This window comes from Periophthalmus magnuspinnatus, chromosome 18 (assembly GCF_009829125.3).
Source record: "Periophthalmus magnuspinnatus isolate fPerMag1 chromosome 18, fPerMag1.2.pri, whole genome shotgun sequence".
Classification (NCBI taxonomy): Eukaryota; Metazoa; Chordata; class Actinopteri; order Gobiiformes; family Gobiidae; genus Periophthalmus; species Periophthalmus magnuspinnatus.
In genome coordinates, this window is record NC_047143.1 from 10,713,516 (window position 1) to 10,733,789 (window position 20,274).

Below are 20,274 nucleotides of genomic sequence, written 5' to 3' on the forward strand. Positions count from 1 at the left end.
ATGTGTGTGTGTATGTGGTTTTTTTTGTGTTCTCTTTTTTTAGTTCTTTTTTTCCAGTGTTTTTCTCTAAAAAGGTCTAATATGTACCAAGATTATGTCATTAAGACATTTTAAGAAGCTATTGTTTTAGCCTAGTTTTGACTGCTTCACTTCTCACACAACACATGCCACTACTCCGTTGTAAAAATATATGTGTTCACTAATCAATCTAACAAGACTTTACGGTCATTGTTTTAAAATGGTTGAAATAGAAAAAAAAAAATTGAATAATGTATCATTGAGCCTTCTGACAGTAGAAGACATTTACAATTCTTCTTGCTGCTTTGGAGAGAAATAGTTTTGTGAAATAGAACCATTTTGTTTGTCTTGCTTTTATATTTTCACTATACTTTCCTGGCATTTTAGAGGCCAATTTTCGTCCCGGGCTTTCTGATAATGCCAGTGCTTGTATGCATGGACTACAAAACACCTCATTTCAACAACACAATACAAAAATTCAACTTTTTCAAGAACTTTTTCAATGACATATTTTTTTTCCATCTATTTTTGTTGTTATGATTAATTTTCAATATTCTGTTTATGAATTTGGAAATTTATTTGAACACAAAAAAATATGGGTTTGTAAATCTTAAAAGAATGGTATTATTTGGGCCGCCTTTGTTCTTTTTTTTTTATAATTATATGATTTTCTACTATTTTTACATAATTTAATTCCATTTTCTTTTCAACAAACTGAAGGAATTTATTTGGCCAGAGCCAAGGTAACATCCCGGCGAGGGACTAATTAAAACCTCATCCAGAGGCCTCGATGAGCTCTAATTTTGAGTGAACACCCAAGAAAAAATAATGAAAGACGACTCAGTAGTGGCACCTCAATCTTTGATTTTCATCAGGCCAATGGGAGCCCGGCCCAAAAAAAAAATTATCTGAAACTTGGCCCAAAATATAGAACACGTCACGGACATGAAACTGCCTTAAACTGTACAGGAAGGTGTTATGTCATATTGGGTCAATCCCTCAGTCGTCCAGGTATAATCCATAGTAAATGAAAATTCAGTTCTGTCAAGGCAAGGCAAGTTTATTTGTATAGAACAATTCATACACAAAGTAATTCAAAGTGCTTTACAGAATAAGAAAGACATTAAAATCACACAAATCAAAACATAAATAATCACAAATAATCATCATAAAATTTACATTAAAACAGGAGAGTGCAGAATAAAAACCTTTCAGTCATATGCAGAGCTAAACAGAACTGTTTTGAGCCTGGATTTAAACATTGTCAAAGTAGAGGCCTGTCTCACATCTTCAGGAAGACTGTTCCAAGTTTTAGTTGCATAAAACTGAAACAGTGATTCCCCATGTTTAGTCCTGCACCAGTAAGAGGCCAGTCCCTGAAGTCCTCTGAGTGTGAGATGGTTCATGTGGCACTAACATGTTGGAGATGTACTTTGGTGCTAGGCCATGGAGAGACTTGTACACAAGCAGAGCTGCTTTAAAGTCTATTCTTTGAACTACAGGAAGCCAGTGCAGAGACCTGAGCACAGGACTTATGTGCTCGTACTTCCTAGTTCTAGTCAGGACCCGAGCAGCAGCGTTCTGGATGTACTGCAGCTATCTTAATGCTCGTTTGGAGAGGCCAGTGAGCTGATCGCTACAGTAGTCTAACCTACTGGAGACAAATGCATTGATAAGTCTCTCTAAGTGTGGTGGCTGTTGAAGTTCAAATCAGAGTCCATTATTAACCCTAGATTTTTTTCTAGTCTAATTTGAAGGTTTTAAAGAGAGAGACTGGAGGTGACTGCTGACACTTTCTCTATGTTTCTGTGGGCCAAAGACTATGACTTTGGTCTGGTCTGAGTTTAGCTGGAGAAAGTTGTTTTGCATCCACACACTGATCTGTTGAATGCAGTGGGAGAGTGAATCCACATCCATATTTACCTGCTGCCAGTGAAACATAGTTGTGGTAGTACACATTATAGCTTCGTATTACCTGGCATAACGGCAGCATGTATAGATTGAACAACAGGGGTCCCAGGTTTGACCCCTGGGGCACCCCACAGCCCAGGGACATTTTATCTGAGACGCATTTTCCAATTTCAACAACATACTCTCTGTTTTATAGATAGGACTTGAACCAGTTTAGTGCCGAACCAGAGTCACCACCCAGTCCTCTAGTCTTTGTAAGAGTGTTAAAGGCAGCACTCAGATCTAACAGGATCAAGACTGAAACTTTGCCTGCATCAAATGGACAAAAAGTTATAAGCGTTATTATGAAAAGTCAATAAGTCAGTTTTTTGGGGCTTTTTTTTTTTTACTGCTTGGTGGGTTTTCTGATGGAGTCAAGGTTGTGTCACTTCCCACAATGCACCTGTGCAAGCTGACAGGTTTATTCTGCTCTGACAGGAGTGACAGAAGAGAGAGACTGAGAGAGGGAGAGTAATGGAGATAAAGATAAAGAGAGAGGAGAGTAAGACAAAGAAGGAGGGAGGGGGTGAAGGGATGGGAGCAAGGGAGGGCAAGGGACCAAGTTCTGTCGTTGTGTCCTTAGGCAAGACACTTCACCCACATTGCCTAGTATGAAAGTGGTGTGTGCGTGAATGATAGGTGGTGGTCGGAGGGGCCGATGGCGCAGATTGGCAGCCTCGCTTCCGTCAGTCTCCCCAGGGCAGCTGTGGCTACAATAGTAGCTTACCATCACCAAGTGTGGGAATGAATGAATAATGACTATAGTGTAGCGCTTTGAGAGGCTTTGACAAGCCTGTAAAGCGCATTACAAGTGTAAGGCATTATTATTATTATTATTATTATTATTATTATTATTTATTATTATTATTAGAAAGCACATGGACAGGAGAGTAAGAGAGATACTGGGGGTGAGGGTGAGGCGGGGGGAGAGACAGAAAGAGAGAGGGCATTAGAGGGAGGAAGGGAGAAAGAGACAGGGAGACAGAGGAGAGGCAGAGGGAGTGGGCATGGGAGAAAAAACAGTGGGAGAGAGAGAGAAAGAAAAAAGATCAAGAGTGAGGAAAAGAGAGAGAAAACAGAGATGGAGTGAGAAAGAGAAAGGGATACTGTGAAACATTCCAGTAAAAACAATACCATCTCCATGGAGACAAACTAGTAGCAGACACTCCACCAGAAAAGTTACAATAAATCCATTTTCTTCCGCTTATCCGGGCCGAGTCGCGGGGGCAGCAGTCTAAGCAGACCTACAGCAGACACTGGGGCAAACCGGCCCAGTGTCTGCTGTAGGTCCTGGCTTGAAGAAGCCATCAAGACAACATCATCTACAAACAGCAGAGATGAGATCCTCTGGTTCCCAAACTGGGACCCCTCCGGCCCCTGGCTCCGCCTAGAAATTCTGTCCATAAATATAATGAACAGAACTTTTTGATGACAAAGGGCAGCCCTAGTGGAGTCCAACATGCACCGGGAACAGGTCTGACTTACTGCCAGCAATGTGAACACAGCTCCTGCTCTGGTCATACAGGGATCGGACAGCCCTTAGCAAAGGGCCCTGGACCCCATACTCCTGGAGTACCCCCCAAAGGACACCACGAGGGACACTGTCGAATGCTTTCTCCAGATCCACAAAACACATGTGGACTGGTTGGGCAAACTCCCATGAACCCTCAATGACCCGATAGAGAGTATAGAGCTGGTCCAGTGTTCCACGACCGGGACAAAAACCACAGTGCTCCTCCTGAATCTGAGGTTCGACTATCGGTCAGATTCTCCTCTCCAGTACCCTGGAATAGACCTTACCAGGAAGGCTGTGTGAGTGTGATTCCCCTATAATTAGAACACACCCTTCATTCCCCCGTCTTATACAGAGGGACCACCACCCCAGTCTGCCAGTCCAGAGGTACTGTCACTGATAGTATCCATAGTATCCATAGACTTGAGGTCTGGGTCCCCAGTCTCTGCTTCCTCCTCGCAAGTGGGATTGAGGAAATCCTCAAAGTATTCCTGCCACCGCCCAAGAACATCTCCAGTTGAGGTCAGCAGCTCTCTCTGCGGGTGGATATCCAACCCCGAGTTTTTCCCTCTGTGGCAGCACAAGCCCGCCAGTACATGTGGGCCAAGCATGCCCGCATGTACTCGTCAACTGCCTCAGGAGACCCACAAAAAAGGCTCGATAGGACTCCTTCTTCAGCCTGACGGCATCCCTTACTTCCGGTGTCCACCACCAGTTTCAGGGGTTGCCACCGCGACAAGCACTGCAGGCCTTACGACCACAGCTATGAGCAGCCGCATCAACAATAAAGGCAGAGAACATGGCCTACTCGGAGTTCATACTCGGATCCAACTCACTACCAGGTGATGTTTGGTTGACAGCTCTGGTCATGGTGTTTGTTATGGGTAAACTGTGGCTAGCACAGAAGTCCAATAACAAAACACCACTCAGGTTCAGATCAGGGAGGCCATTCATCCCTATCACGCTCCTCCAGGTGTCACTGTTGTTGCCCACATGGGCATTGAAGTCACCCAGGAAAACAATGGAGTCCCCAGTCGTGCACTGTTTACGTGTACAGTTCAGGGATGGGAAAAGTTCAGCTGTGCCTGTGTAAATCACCAAAAGTTACAATGTATTTGAATTATAATCCCAAAATGTAATTTTTCTCCCAAAATTTAACTGCCCTAATTATGCTTACCACTTTTTTTTATTTGCTCATTTATGTAAAAAAAAATAATAAAAAAAATCTTACTTCCTGATTGAAACTGGGATTACATATTACAAAGCTCTTAGCATTAGCACACCTGCATGCTAAAAACACTAGTGGGTACCCCTTTAATGACCCCACTCCATCCTCAGCCAGTCACACAAACAGCTCTGGCCTATTTCCACAGCTACTGTTGGCAGCCTGATTTATTTACCGGCTGGGGAGAAGTCTATTTTAGTTTATCACAGGAGACTTGAATTTACATATGGGATCTAAAACTCCAAAAATTATTATAATGACTAACTGATTTTAGAAAATGAATGTGTCGTGATTTAGTGTTCCTTGGCACTATATTTATTACTGCGAATAAATTTTGTCACTGTATTTATTCCTTTCTCTACAACTAATCCCTTTTGAGTGAAACTTGAAAATTTTTTAAAGCCCTTCTGGGGACTGGTGTTGCGAATTAGCCTAGGCTATAAACACAGTGACACCCACATCAGAATTGTTCATCTGTTTGTTGTATCTGTCCCTATTCAAATAAACAATTAAAAATAATATAACATAACATTATATATATATATATATATATATATATATATATATATATATATATATATATATATATATATATATATATATATATATACACACACAAACACACACATATATATATACACACACATATATATATACACACACACACACATATATATAATATATATATATAAATTTTTATTTGTTATTTTTTTTCGATTTTCATTATCACTGTGATCAATATTTGTATGTTTTCAATAGTAGGTAGTGTTAATAATTTTACTTTGAGTGGGTGTGTGGAGGTTGGTTTGTTGAAGAGGTAGAGCTGGGTGTCATCCGTGTTGCAGTATAAGTGGATATGATGATTCCGGAAAATATGACTAAGGGGGAGGTTGTAGAGGATGAACTGTAGGGGACTGAGGACAGAACCTTGGAGAACACCGGTGGTGATGGAAACTCAATGAGAGATGAAAGATTTGAGTTGAATGAACTGGGTGCAGTCAGAAGGATTGGAGTGAAACCAAGAGAGAGCCGTGCCAGTGATGCCAATAGATGGTCAAGAAGGCTGTACACACACTTAGGTCAAGTAGGAAGATTGATAATGAACCAGAGTCAGCAGAGAGAAGAAGGTTGGTAGTGATTTTGAGAAGATTCGGTGCTATGGAGGACAGACAAGAGTGGAGTTGAGCGGAAACAGTTTTTTCAAGAATTTTGGGGATGAATGGAAGGTTAGAGATGGGGCAGAAGTTATTGAGGTCACTGAGTGGTTGAGATCCCATTGAATGGGATCTGAACAAGGTTTCGTGAGAATGGGAGGGACAGCAGTAGTTTGAGGGGTATGGGAACAGTTCCAAAGGGAAGGGAGATGTGGATCATATGAGTGATGAGGAGTCATCAGGGCTATGGGGTGTGGGTCAAGAGGTTTGGGATTTTTGGATAAGGGGTGGAGATTTGATTGAAAGACGGCAAGGTAAATGATGAAAAGGGGATGGAAGTGACAGGAGGTATAGAGGCCGAGGAGTGGGTTAGCTGTTGGTGTATAAGCTGGATTTTTGTGTTGAAAATTGAGGCCAAGATGTTGCAAATATCAGAAGAATAGAGATGAAATGGAAGAGAGGAAAGGAGGTTTATTGATGTTAGTGATGGGAGCAAAGAGGGCTTTGAAATTCCTTTCGTTTGAGCTGATTAACCCGGAGAAGTAAGTGAATTCGGCTTTGGAGATACTGTCCATGTCTGTATGAGTAGTCAGTTTGGATTTCTTATAGAGTCTTTAGAGTTGGTGGCCTTTTGCTTTTAACTGTCTGCAAGTGGGAGTGAACCAGGCTGCGGTTTGAGTGAAACTGACATATATGCTTTTGAGTGGAGCAAGAGTGTTGAGAATGTTTTGGAGATGGGTGTTTCAATGAGAGACCAGCTGATCTGGAGCTGAAAAACTGTCAAGACTGAATAGGTTTCTGATATGAGGAGTTCAAGTCTGTATCCTTAATTTTGCGAAACGTTATGGTGCAAGAAGGGTTGGATTTGGAGTGAGGCAGATTGACATTACAATGTAAGTAGCATGTAGGCAGAGACAAAGATACAGTTTTACAATCTTTGCCATACCAACCACCTCTTCTTTTTACCCCCAGAATTTAAAAAGAAGTAGGTAAACATGCATTTCAACACAAAACCTCTACTGCCTGGAACCTTCTCCCAATTTCTATCAGCTCTCTTGTTCAGGAATGCTGTTTTAGAACATCTTAAACTGCTTCTAACCCTGATCCTTGGGACAGCTGGGGAGAGTGGGTTAACTTAGGGAGCCCTTTATGTCAGTGTGTGTCTTATATGTCATGTTTTGTCTTGTGCATTGTATATTCCATGTATTGCTGCTGTACCTGTTGTGGTGATGCTGCTTCATCTCATGGGGTTTGTTTTAGGCAACATGAGTGAGAGCTTTGTGCACAGAAAAAAGTGGTGTTTTTTTGTTATTATTGTAGTGTAATAATTGTTACTTAGATTATGCATCATTTCAAAGGATAAATGTTCTCCCTTTCTCAGTTTGAACCATTTTAAGCAAATCTTAACTGTGGTAATTTCTGTCAGTGATTAGTTTTTTGTCATATAAATAAATAGTAAAAGAGCCAGTCTTTTGAAAGGCTCTTCGAAATTGTCAGATCCAAAAGATTCAGATCCCATAGAAGAGCGAAAATTCCCCTCTCTAGCAGCAGATAAAGTCCAAAATATGTCATTTTGAGTGAGTGGGGAAATGAACTATTGAAAACCCAACCTGTCCAAACTAGAAGTGAAATCTTTGGTGAGTGAGTTATTGAGTGGTTTGCTTTTCTTTATTTTTTCTTTCATAGATTTTTACACATTCAACATTTTTTCCTCATCTACCTTCTCACATGTGTTTATATTATACCAGTATAATAGTCTTTCAGTTACCACATACTTCACCAGTTGTTTTTACACATATTGTTCCTGCAGTGTTCCAATTAAAGCTCCATTGTTTAGTATGAGCAGAGCAGCTCTGGTTATAGAGGCACAGACAGTGTAGCTAATGGAAGCCTCATGCTGAATAAAGATGACAGTGGAAGTGAAAAAAAAAAAAAAAAATCTTTCACATTTTGTCTAGGCAAATAGGGAAAAAAAATGGTTTGAGAAAAAACAAATCTTCTAGTTTGGTGATTCCTGCTCCATATAATTATTCATGAGCTTCAGCTTATATGCATCTATTTGAGTTTCCCATTCAAAAGGTATAATATTTAGTTTCAAACTGTTAATTACTATGGTAACAGACCTCAGTTTTCATCATGTCAAAACCCATGAATAGTTGTATTATTTTTAAGGCTATCAGACAGTGACTCCTTAAATAAGCAGAGCATGACCACTTTAATTTAATCACAGTTTTGACTACCATTCATTTAATTAAAGATGCACTATGTAACTTTCCTGGTGGAAGGTTTGACATCATGTTTTTGCTTTGCCTGAAATGTTCCTCATGTGGTATTATTTATTTATTTGATTAGTATTAAACCTATCTAGGAAATATGAGGCCATTTAAAACACAAGTAATTGAATACATGTAAGACAGATAATAATATCATACTGTAGAATTTTTCATGGATATCAATACCATCTTCATGGAGACAACCAGGTGTAATTAGAAACTTCAAGAGGGAGTATTTTACTTCTATGGGATATTAATTGTTAACACATAACATATTTAGATCACTGTGTTACTCTTTGTTTTGAAAATGCTATGTCCTTATTTAAAACCTCTTCAGGCATGTTGCTGATGAGGAAATGGGCATGAGGTTATAACATGGTAGAAAGCTAAAAAAAATGACTTTGCATAATACCTCCTCTTTGATTAAGGTGTTAGTTACTTAAATACATGTTTAAACTGTGTTCTTTGCAAGTATGTTCCTGGATTTTGGGTGGAATTTTGTGTATTGATGAAGTAGTCACACGGATACTGTCATATGCAGTCTTAGTGTACATTGTCTTAAGGCTAATTAAAGTGTACGTAATATAGTGTTCTAAGTGTTAGCGAGAGGGTTTTAAGCAAGACGTATTATCTATCATTATGAACTCACTGCAGAAGATTCATAAGGTCAAATACACTGCATATTTCTGTAGGCCTATATTAAAATGATATTAATAACTCTTGGTTGGAATGTAAAGGTCAGGAGTAAATAGTGGAAAGAGTTCCATATATTAAAATGATAACTTTCTTTTGGGTCTTTTCCTGTTAGCTTAGGCCATAATGCTGGTGGTAAATATTTATCTTAGTTTTAGAATTTAAGTAGCAATTTGTTAAAAAGTTGAAAACTACCAAAATACAGGAAGTAGTGCTGAGTTCTGAAATAATTCTTTTATTGAAAACATAAAATACAAATAAAATACACAATCTATTCCAATTCAAATTAATTAAAAGACTACCCAATTATTTTTATATTCAGAATACTTCAGTTTGTGGTGCTGATTTAAAATGTATTATGCCTCAAAATTAGCATTAGCATCAGCATTGAGACACAAACATCCCTCATCCCCCATGTTGTCAGTGACACCTACACACAGCTCCCTGTCCACTGCTGTATCTTTAAATATCTATTAATTTTAGTGTGACTCAGCAAAAGCCCCATAGAGATAAAACTGGACAGGAGGTTGCTGGGCGCTGTTGTGCACAGAGCCTATTTACGCCAAAGGAAGGTATTTTTCTGACAATTCAAACTTTCATTTAACAAAATAAAGTAGTTATCATGATTTTTAATTAATCAAAACTAGTGTGTAATTTAGACAGGTTTTGTATGGTTGGTGGGTAGCAGTTATGGAATTACCTCTACGCATGTCATATCTGCTGCCCACGACCAAACAGGAAGTAAAATTATAGCTATAAAACGTTAGAAAAGACTAGGCAAGAAGTCCAAGAAATCAAGTGAGAGTAAAAAAGTATTTGGGAAAACTACTACTCAAGTAAGAATAACGTAAAGTCTGGTATTTGTAAAGGATAAACACACAAAAATTATGGGAAAAAAACATATCTGACGGAATGGTGCAAGAAACACTGATTTTGAAATCATTTCATATTATCAAAATAAAGCTTTTGTCATTTGTAGACTTACTCACAGTGGGAAGAGTAACCAAAACTTTTAGTCATGTAAAAGTACTGTTACTTCAATAAAAATATTACTGAAGTAAGGGTAAAAGTATGCTGACAGAAAAGTACTTTCAAATGTTGATTACAAAGTACTTTTGATTTTGATTTCTGTAAGTTTCAAGTTAATGTAACGGAGTACTACCCAGCTGTATGGGGTAAAATATGGGGTCTGAACACTACTCTGAGAACTACTATTTCATTAAAAAGTTGTAAGTAAATGTATTTTTCCCATGAGTTTCTACTTTTTGTCTGTGTTGTTGTCCTTGCAGTCCTTAAGTTACCTCTCACACATCTACATGGCAGCTAGCGCAAACATAGATTAGCATTAGGCATATCCGGTACAATTGTAATCAGGCTCGCTTCACATAACTGTCTGGACTGTCCCTCTAGTGTCCTCGCCTCACCTCCTACGCCCTCAGCTTGCCTCCTAGCTCCTCGTTTCCTTATTTTATCCCTCCTCTCCTCTTTGTCTGACCTAATGCTGTAACTATATGCTCATTAGGAAGGCTATAGTCTAGACATTTATATACAAGACAATTATGACCAATGAGAGACTCAGCATACAAAATTTACCATAGAAAGAGGTTTGAAACTATAGAGCTTGTTGACAGAAAATGTGAAAAATGTATTGCAGGAATTTTATTATTTTTGTTTTCATGTGGGAATCAATAAAAAAAAAAAAATATATATATATATATATATATATATATATATATATATATATATATATATATATATATATATATATATATATATATATATATATATATATATATATATATATATATATATATATATATATATATATATATATATATATATATATATATATATATTAAAAAAAGTTGATTTTGCATGATAATTCTGCTTTAATAATGTAGTGTAGTGTGCAGCATTCCAGGCATAACAATAACATCTACTTTGAGCCAAACAGCTGCCTCAAAGCAGGCCCTCCAGGAAAGTTACGGAATGCACCTTTAAGTTCTTTCAGATCAATATTGAGATTTAAAATGTCCAAAATAAAATGTAATGATCCATGAGTGTCAGAGAGTATAACTATATAGCAGACACAAGCACACAAGCACAATATGACTTTAAATAAATAATATTCCTCATAGCACAACAGTAGTAGATTACAACCCAACCATGACACAAGCACTTTAAGGACAAACGTGACGGAGAGGAGGAGGAAAACGGGAGAAAAGAAAGGAGGGAAAGGAGGTCAGAGCGAGTCCGAAGAGCTTAGGGTGGAATGGAGAGAATAAAAAGAAAACGTGTACAATGGGTGCATTTGTTGTGTGACATTTGAGCACAGAGCTCCTTGTGCTGTGTGCTGCTCCCTGTCCCTGCAGTTTAACAGATAGAGCCGGGAGGTTACAGTGAGCGAAACAAAGACACCCCCATAATCCAGAGAGTATTTATAACCCAGGGAGAGGAAAAGGGGGAGGGGTATGGAAGACAAAAAAAAACAGAAGATTTTGTGAGAGGTTAATTTTGTCCTCTCTTTTTTGTACATTAGCAACTCAGGCTCTTTTTTTTTAAATTATAGTATATGTATTTATCTTATTGAAGCCAAAACATGCCAAAACCTGTCAATAAGGTAAATATGTCTCCTACTGTATTGTCTTTAAAAGAACCCAAGGTGCCTACTATTTTGAGAGAGTAATAATTGAGTTTTTTTTGGCTTTGTTTACACTTTTTCTGGTTTAGTTCTGATGTACTTTGTTTAGTCCTGGTCTAGTTCTGGCTTAGTCCGGCTTACTCATATAAATGGATGTAGCTAATGCTCTAGCCGCCGTGTTCATATTAACCCATTCTACATGATCCTGGTATTTTTATTTCACTATTTTGTTCGTAAATCAAGATATGAACGTTAATAACAGACAAATCAGGCCTTTCCCCAAAGTTGTTCCCGCTAGCTTTAGCAACGGGTTTGATTGACAGCGTTGCTAAGTGCCCACTTCGTGCTAAACCAGTGGTGTGGGCGGGAAGGGGTGTTACCTTCAACAGCCTCACTCCAGATTGGCTCTTTGGTCGCTATGATACTTGCAGTTGGAAATCCAAATATGGAACTTGGCTACAAATTTAACCCTATAACCACTAGCCTTGATAAGCTTCATTTAACTGAATGGGTGACATCACACTCACTACGTCCACATATTTCAGGTTATTCCAGGTCTACTCCCAGTTTAATTCTAATAGTGATGTGGTGTGTGCAAGTGTGGGTTGTCCAAAAATTGTATTGAAATGTCTCGATAGCTACTGTCCTAGTCTGAAGATTTCTAAAATATAAACTCGGGAACTTAAATTAATGGGATGCACAGCTGATTATCTTTCATTATTATGCTAAAAGAGAAAGCAAAAAGTACTGGAGCTTACATTTTTTATTTGCACTGTGGGTAGCAAATACACTGAGCAACGAAGTTCGTATCACGTCTAAAAATCACAAGCTCAGAGTAAATGAGTTGTCGCTCATATGTTTGCCGTTTTACAGGCTTGTCGAAGCCTTTCAAAGCGCCACACTGTAGTCGTTATTCATTTACTCCACACTCAGTGGTTGTAAGCTACTAGCAAGGCTGCCAACCTGCACCATCACCACTACTAACACTCACAGACACACATCTGATTCATACTAGGGAATATGGGTGAAGTGTATTGCTTAAGGATACAACTATATGATTGATCCTCCAACCTTTGCGTTGGTGGACAGGTGCTCTAACCATCACTGAGGCACTTTCACTCAATACACTATTGCCAATAATGTGATTTTCTTCAGTTAATAGACTATTCCAAAGACTATGTAAAACACCAGGGCTCTACACACCTTTGGTTTCTAAGTTTATTCTCAGTTTAGTATCATACTATTTAAGGGGCAAACATAATGACCGAATGGAGCATTCAATGAGCACTTTATCACTATTACACATTTACTCACAGTGGAGAATCAGGTATGTGTGGAATCACTTTCACTGACAGTAAAGACACAGAGTGTTATTTGTAGTATAATATTTATAAAGTATAATGTTTCTGACACATTTTTACATATATGGTTATACAGATATTGCCGAAACAAATGCCACTATCGTAACAGGGATTTCAATACTAAGAAATTTTGTAGTAGTAGTAATTTACTTGTAGCAGTTGTAGTAATAGTAGAAGTAAAGTGTGGCCTAATAATATCCTGATTAAAATTATAATATTAGCTTATTAGCACATAAATTTTCATTTGCCATGTTACCAAAGTTTTGCCAAATTCTACCTTTTTTTTTTTTTACTTTGTGCAGCACTTTGGAAACTGTCTGTTTACAAAATGTGTAGCTGGCACAGGACTTCTCACCATTCTCCTTGACTTAACGACAGCTTTTGATATAATGTCTTACTCCATCCTTGCTAATCACTTAGCTTTACTTGGCATGTGTGACCCTGCTCTCAACTGGTTCAGATCATACATACTCAAACGCATTCAAATTGTCCAGTTAAAAAAACACAAATCTCACCCCTCCCCTGTTTCCTCTAGCCCTCTTCATCTTTCACTCGCCCAGCATTGCTTTTCTCGTCCATGTCCTCGTCATATCCTGTATTGACTATTACAACTATTGTCCTTCTCTACGGTCTACCCCAAAAATCACTTCAGAAACTAGTCAAGAACTCAGCCGCTCGCATTCTCACTAGAACCCCATCATCAGAACACATCACCTACATCCTCAGAGAACTCCACTGGCTCCCAGTCCATCTCCGCATTGCCTTAAAAATACTTATACTCACCTTCAAAGTCTTCCATAATCTCACACCTGTCAGATCTGCTCTAACCATACACTCCCTCCTGCTCTCTGTGCTCCTCCTCCGCCCACCTCTTCTCCACACCTCTAGCTTTTCTTTCCTCCATGGAGGGCCAGAGCCTTCAGCTGCTCCGCCCCCCACCTCTGCAACAACCTCCGTACCATCGAATCTCTTCCTTTGTTCACTTCCTGTCTGAAAACTCACCTGTCCCAACACTGCTACTGCACCTGAACTCTTAAACTGTGCAGTATAATAGCCACTGTTTTGTTTTCTTTTAATGTATTTTATGATTCTGTTTAACTGTTTTTAATCTGTTCTGTAAGGTGATTTTGAGGGGTTCAAAAAGTGGCTATAAATAAATGTATTATTATTATTATTATTATTATTATTATTATTATTAGTAGTAGTAGTAGTAGTAGTAGTAGTAGTAGTAGTAGTAGTAGTAGTAGTAGTAGTAGTAGTAGTAGTAGTAGTAATGAAACTGCTGCATATCACAAGGAGGGTTAGATTAAAGGGAAAGTAGAGAACGCTAAAATACTCAAACATGCATGGATGACATAAAAAATCTCTTCAAGCAAACCATAACCTACACAAATCAGTTATGGTACCAGATATATCCCATACAGTCCCTCCATACTATGCATTATTATCATCCTATATATGCCATACTGACACTAATGTTGGTTTCTCATTGCAACCTTTATATTAATTGTCTATCTGACCATATGTCAGTTCATTTGGCTCACGCAATTTTGTATCATTACCACCAGAAACCAGGTCTTCGAAGGTCAATATTTATCTCCTCATAGCACACACACTAATGAAAACTGAAATTGAAAAGGTAGAAAAAAAACATGCTTGTACAGGAGAATTAAAATGCTAATATGTCCGAGGTATAGAATTCAATCTGTGGTCTCATTCCCGTGTGAATTGCCGGTTACCTGGTGCCATATCTTTTTAATTATGGTTTTCTATACAAGGCGGGTGCTGCGATCTGGCCACGCTCACTTGAACGTACAGTATGGGAGATGGTATCGTGGTGGCATTCCATAGGGTGTCCTCTCTTGTGTGTATTGGTGAAGAATGTGTTTTAAAATGGTTTTAAAAGAGGTGTGGCAGATATGAGCTGTTTTGAAAAATTATGGAAAAGATGTAGGGAAGATCTTGAATGTTCCACAGTATGGCATTAAACAGTGATAGTGCATGTAGGCTATTCAAGTGAAGGTGTTTTTGTTGCTAAAGAGAATCCCTTGAAAATCATGTAATCTTACTATGAGCAGGGTCATCTCTCCACAGACCTGATGTGTAACTTAGCGTGGTGGTGTCATCTGCTTGTCTTCATGGAGTTGGACAACTTTAATGCCATACTGTGGAACATTCAAACATGGTGGCCTACCCTCACAGCAGGAGCTTATCAGTTTTGTACAGTTAGTTTCAGGACATGCTTTTATCATTAACTTGTTTTAGATCAATAATGTGGTTTAAAATGAACAAAATGTAAAATGGAAGTGTGATGGAAGTGTACTGTACTTTTTTTAGGTGCCTCATTGTAATGTTTTTCTGAACCAATAGGGGGTGTTCATAATTACACAGTACAGTACTTTTAGGATTACCTACACATTGGACTCACCTTTCTCTCTCTCTTCTCTTCATCTCTTCTTGATTTTGTCTCCGTTCTCTTTTTTGTTCTCTCTCTTTGTTTTTCTCTTTAACTCCCTCTCTCTCCCTATTTCCCACTTTTGCTCCCTCTCTCCCTTATTTCTTTCACTCTCCCATCTTTCACTCTACCCCCTTCTCACTCGTTCTCTACCTCTCTCTTCCTCGATTTTTCTTTCCCTGTCTTTTAGTCTCTTTCTCTCTCCGTTGCTCTCCTTCCTCTCTTCCGTTCTCCCTTCTCTCTGTCTCTTCTCTCTCCTTTCTCTTCTCCCTCTTTCTTCTCTCTCCTTTATCTTTCTTTTCTGTTCTCTCTCTCTTTATTCTCCTTTACCTCCCTTTCTTTCCCTTTTCCCCTCTATCGTTCCCACTCTCGCTTTCTTTCTCTCTCTCATCTGTCACTCTGTCTCCCCCCTCTCTCCTCATTCTTCTCTCTCTCTCTTTTCTTTTTCTCTCTTTTCTCTCTTTGTTTTCTGTCTCTTTCTCTTAGTCTTTTTTTCTCTCCGTTGCTGTCCCCCTGTGTCTTTCCTCATCTCCCTCTCCCTTTTCTTTCCTTGCTCTTTCTCTGTCTGTCTTTCATCTCTCTCCTGAACTCCCTGTCTCCCTCTTTTCCCTTTATCGCTCCCTCTCTCTCTCTTCTCTTTCACTCTTTCCCTCTCTCCAGCTATTACTCTATCACCTCCCCCGTCTCCTTCTTAAGCAGTCTCCTTACTCTTTCTCTCTCATTTTCTTTCCCTCTCCATCCCCCCCTTCTCCTTCCTCTTGTCTCTCCTTCTTTCCCACTCTCCCTCTCTCTCTATCTGCATCCTTCTGTCTCCCTCTCTCTCTCTCTCTCCATTGTTTGTGTTTTGTTTAGTCTTAACAGAGCATTTGCACGGCTCCATTGTCCCTTCTTATTGAATGCTTCAGAATAAACCAGAGGACAGTGTCGGTAATGGACGCTTATTACAATGTGGTGGCTGAGCTAAATGACAACCCACAGTTTAAAGGTGCTTCTGCTCGTCTCCATCGCTTTGTCTAGAATGTTCCAGAATACAGCATTAAAAAATACAGTTGTCTCTCATTATAACGTGGTTCACCTTGCTGTTTTGCAGATTTTTTAGTGCAATTCTCCATGCTTTTTTTTTTTAGAGCATATGAACGTGCATTGTGTTCTGCGTCCTGATTGGCTAAAGGACTGTAGACCAATGGCAATCAATCTTCTCCGTGCCGTGTCTCCTGTACAGTACAGAATGCGTTTAACTTGCCAAATTTACATAAATGTTCGATCGCTAGCAGTGTGACTCTGAAGTGCTGTATGTTTGCAAGTTTTCTCTGCGACAAAACCTACAATGTCGATGAATCGGTATGCAAAGGCACCTATTTTTTTTTTTTAAATCTATGAACGTTTGAACTTTGAGAGTGTATAAACAAGAGAGAAATGTGAGAAAATGTTAATGCCTGTCTGAGAAAAGTGTATAAAGTGTGTGGTGAGTTGTTTTACAAACTTAAAACATATCTAATGTTTGTAAAAATAATAAAGCTGACTACTTCAGGGATTTCACCTATTGCGGGTTATTTTTAGAATGTAACGAGGGACCACTGTAGACGGTTAACAGAATATTTTTATATAACATTGTAGATGTATTATATGGAGAGGTGACAATGCTCAAAGTAACAATGCATGTTTTTCAAGGTTATTTTGAGCAACAAAGTACCTCTTTAAAGGGCCTATATTATGTAAAATTGACTCCTGTGAGATTGTAGCCATGTTAGAACATTGTTACCTCATCAAAAACATACTCCGAGTTGTGTTTTGTTTCATTTGCGCATGCTTGAATAATCCTGCATTATTATGTCTACATCTCCAAATCTTAAAATCCTCTTTTCCGACTTGTGATGTCATGAAGGGGTACTTTACAAGTTAAAAGCTATCCTTTACATTTTGTTCAGTGGAGATTGGCAATTCCAGAGCTGAAATGATCCAAAACTATTCTAGTGAAGATGTATGGAGATTAAAAATACAGTGGTGCACCACATGACATCACAAGGTGGAAGTGTTTTCTGTTAGGGAGTCAAACTCAGCCTAAATATGCAGGGTGTGTGTGTTAAACATGTGTGAAAAAACAAAAAACAAAACAGAACTCCAGGTATGTCTTTGATGAGGAAACAACATTATAACTTAGATCAGAAAATGGCATAATATGGGCCCTTTTATTCCCTTCTGTGGAACATTCCAGGCAAAGCAATAACATAAAAAAGTTACATAGTGCGCCTTTAAGAGTCCTTAATAATGCACCTTATATTGCACTTTCCAACCTTGAGGTTCACTCACTCATCACATTAATTTAGTAAAGAGGTAAAGTGTCTTCCTAAGGACACAACAACAATAGGCTGCCATTCATATTGTTACAGTCAGAACATTTACTCAAACATATGTAGAGAGTATCTAATCTCTCTCTCACTATGCTGTCATCTCTCTCCTCCCTTTCTCTCTCTTTATTTAATCTCTCTCTTCATCTCTCTTATCTCTTGTTCCTCTCTTTACCTCTATCTCTCCCCTCACATCCCCACCCCCCCTTTTTCTTTGTCCCTCCTCTGTTCTTCTCTCCTCCAACTTTTTCCTGCTTATTTTGATATGCTTTTCCTCATCCCTATTTCACTTTCTCTTGATCCTCTCTCTTCTCCTTACTCGCTCTCCCTTCCATTCCTCCATCTCTCTCGTTCTGTCTCCTCTTTGCCCTCCCTCTTTCCCAGCTCAACCTCTGCTTCTCTCTCTCCTCTCAAATCTCCTACCATCTCTCTCACCATCTCTCTTCTTTCTCTCGCTCTTTTATTGCCTCTGCTTTCTCTTTCTCTCCCCCTCTCCATTTTTCTCATCTCTCTCATTCCCTTTTTTCTTTCTGTCATTTTCTCTCTGTGTTCCATCTATTTCTCTCTCTCTCTCTCTCTCTCTCTCATTCTTTCTTTCACCTGTCTCTCTCTCTCTATTACCCTCTCTCTCCCCACCCCTTTCTCCCCCATTTCTTTTTCGCTCTCCATTTTTTTCTTTCATCTGTCTTTCTTTATATGCCAAACTCACCTCTCCCCCCTTTCTTTCTCTCTCTCTCTGTATTTCACAAGCTCTTTCTTATCTTTCTCCTCCCTTTCTGTCTCTCTCCCCATTTCCGCTCTCTCACCTGTCTCTTTCTATACCACTCTCTTACTCCCAATCCACCCCCCCCTTTTCTCTCTCTATTTCTCTCTCTCTCATCTGTCTCTCTCTATACCACCCTCCCACCCCGTCCTCCCTGTCGCTCACTCTGCTTTTCCACTTTTCTCTCCATTTTTCGTTTACCCTCTCACCTGTCTCTCTCTGTACCATCCTGCCCCCCCCTTTCTTTGTTTCTCTCCATTTTTCTCTATTTCACCTGTTTTTGTCTACATGCCAAACTCACCTCCCTCTCCTTGTTCTTTCTTTATCTCTCTTCCATTTTTCTCTCTCTCACACTCTCACCTATCTCTGCCTACATGCCAAATTTACCTCCCTCTCCCCTTTCTCTCATTTCCATTTCTCTCTATCTCTTTTCTCTCTTTCTCTCTCTCTTTCTCCCATCTCTTTATATCCTCCTTTTTCTTTCATGTTTCTTTATATCGTCTACTGTCTCACTTCTCTCTTTCTCTTTCCCTCAGAATGACAATAAAATGAGATGCAGGTATAAAAGGGCAAAGATGCACACTGGATGCCATGTGTTGCCAAGGTAACAGTCAATGGGTTCCTGTGATGAACAGGGGAGGGGTGGAGGCAGTTACCATGGAGACTGGGGGGCAGCTGTCTGAGTGATGAGCGTGACGTCTGAGCTTATGGAAAAATAAGTTGAGCTGTTTATCATTTTTAGACAATGGCTGAACAAGTTTTGGCATACAAACCTGTCTTTAGAGGCTGCATGTTATTGCTTTACCTGGTGTGTTCCACTGTATGCATAAAACGTATCTATCCCCACTGAGGCAAGTAGATGACACCACCAGGCCATGTTACAGGTTAAATCTGTGGAGAGGTAAGAATACAACCAGCAGGAAGAGGTAGGAAACAACTGCCTGACACTGTCCCAGACAGTTATTTCTGTTATTTTGCAATATCACAGTGACAGAAAGGCCTAAGTGGACGAGACTAAATCTTCAAACTAAAACTCGTTCCTGACTCATGGTTTGACTTAAGGTATAAGCTCTTAAAAATATGACCCTCATTATACCAACACTTCATCTCACTTTTTCACTTTTTTATTTTACAGTGTATCTCCAGTATATTTATAACATACATAGACATATGCACACATTGCTCAGTGTGGATGATGACACATTATCTCTCCCTCTGCCCTGTCCCTGTCCAGGCTCTGATCTCTGTTACACTGATGCCAGGGGCCCACTGCAGCATATGGGCCTCATGCGGGTGGGACAGTCGGGCCCCTGGACTCTAGGCCCCGGGGACATAGGGAGCAGCCGAGCAGAACAGTCACATAAATAACCAGTGCAGCATATGGATGGATCATACACATGCTAATATACACATACATGAGGGACATATGAGGGGCAAAAACTCAGTGAAGAGGCAAGTATAAAGGAGTTGTATAATAAGATGTTTTTTTAGCTTAAAGGTGCACTATGTAACATTTATAATGGTAGGTCTCAATAAGTTGTAATAAAACTAGAAGAATCATCGCCATGGTTACTTACATCGTAACTTAGCAACAGACATCCCGTTCTAGCAGCCATGTTTTGACTGTAAACTAATCAATAGAGCACTATATAGCCTATATTTTAATTTTCTTTGTTAATTTGGCTTTTGTGGATGTCCATGTTCAACCAGGCTAATGTCCACAAAAAAGTTTTAAATTTTGCTAATAAAAATCTTTTTTTTTTTTTTTTTTTTTGTACTTTAGATAAATAATGCCAATTGATGTGTCCATACAGTTTACTGACAGGCTAGCATTCTGTAATTCTGCATTAAATACAGGCTAGTTAAATATTAGGATGATT

At 39.1% G+C, this 20,274-nt stretch overlaps 1 protein-coding gene across 1 annotated transcript in view; it reads left to right on the forward strand.

The window, feature by feature from the left end:
• Positions 1 to 20,274, forward strand: part of nlgn2a (neuroligin 2a) — a 135,705-nt gene that overhangs the window by 51,432 nt on the left and 63,999 nt on the right. The window contains exon 4 of the mRNA XM_033983856.2: positions 16,244 to 16,268. Within this exon, the coding sequence (XP_033839747.1) occupies positions 16,244 to 16,268 (25 nt within the window). The remainder of the gene's footprint in view (positions 1 to 16,243; positions 16,269 to 20,274) is intronic.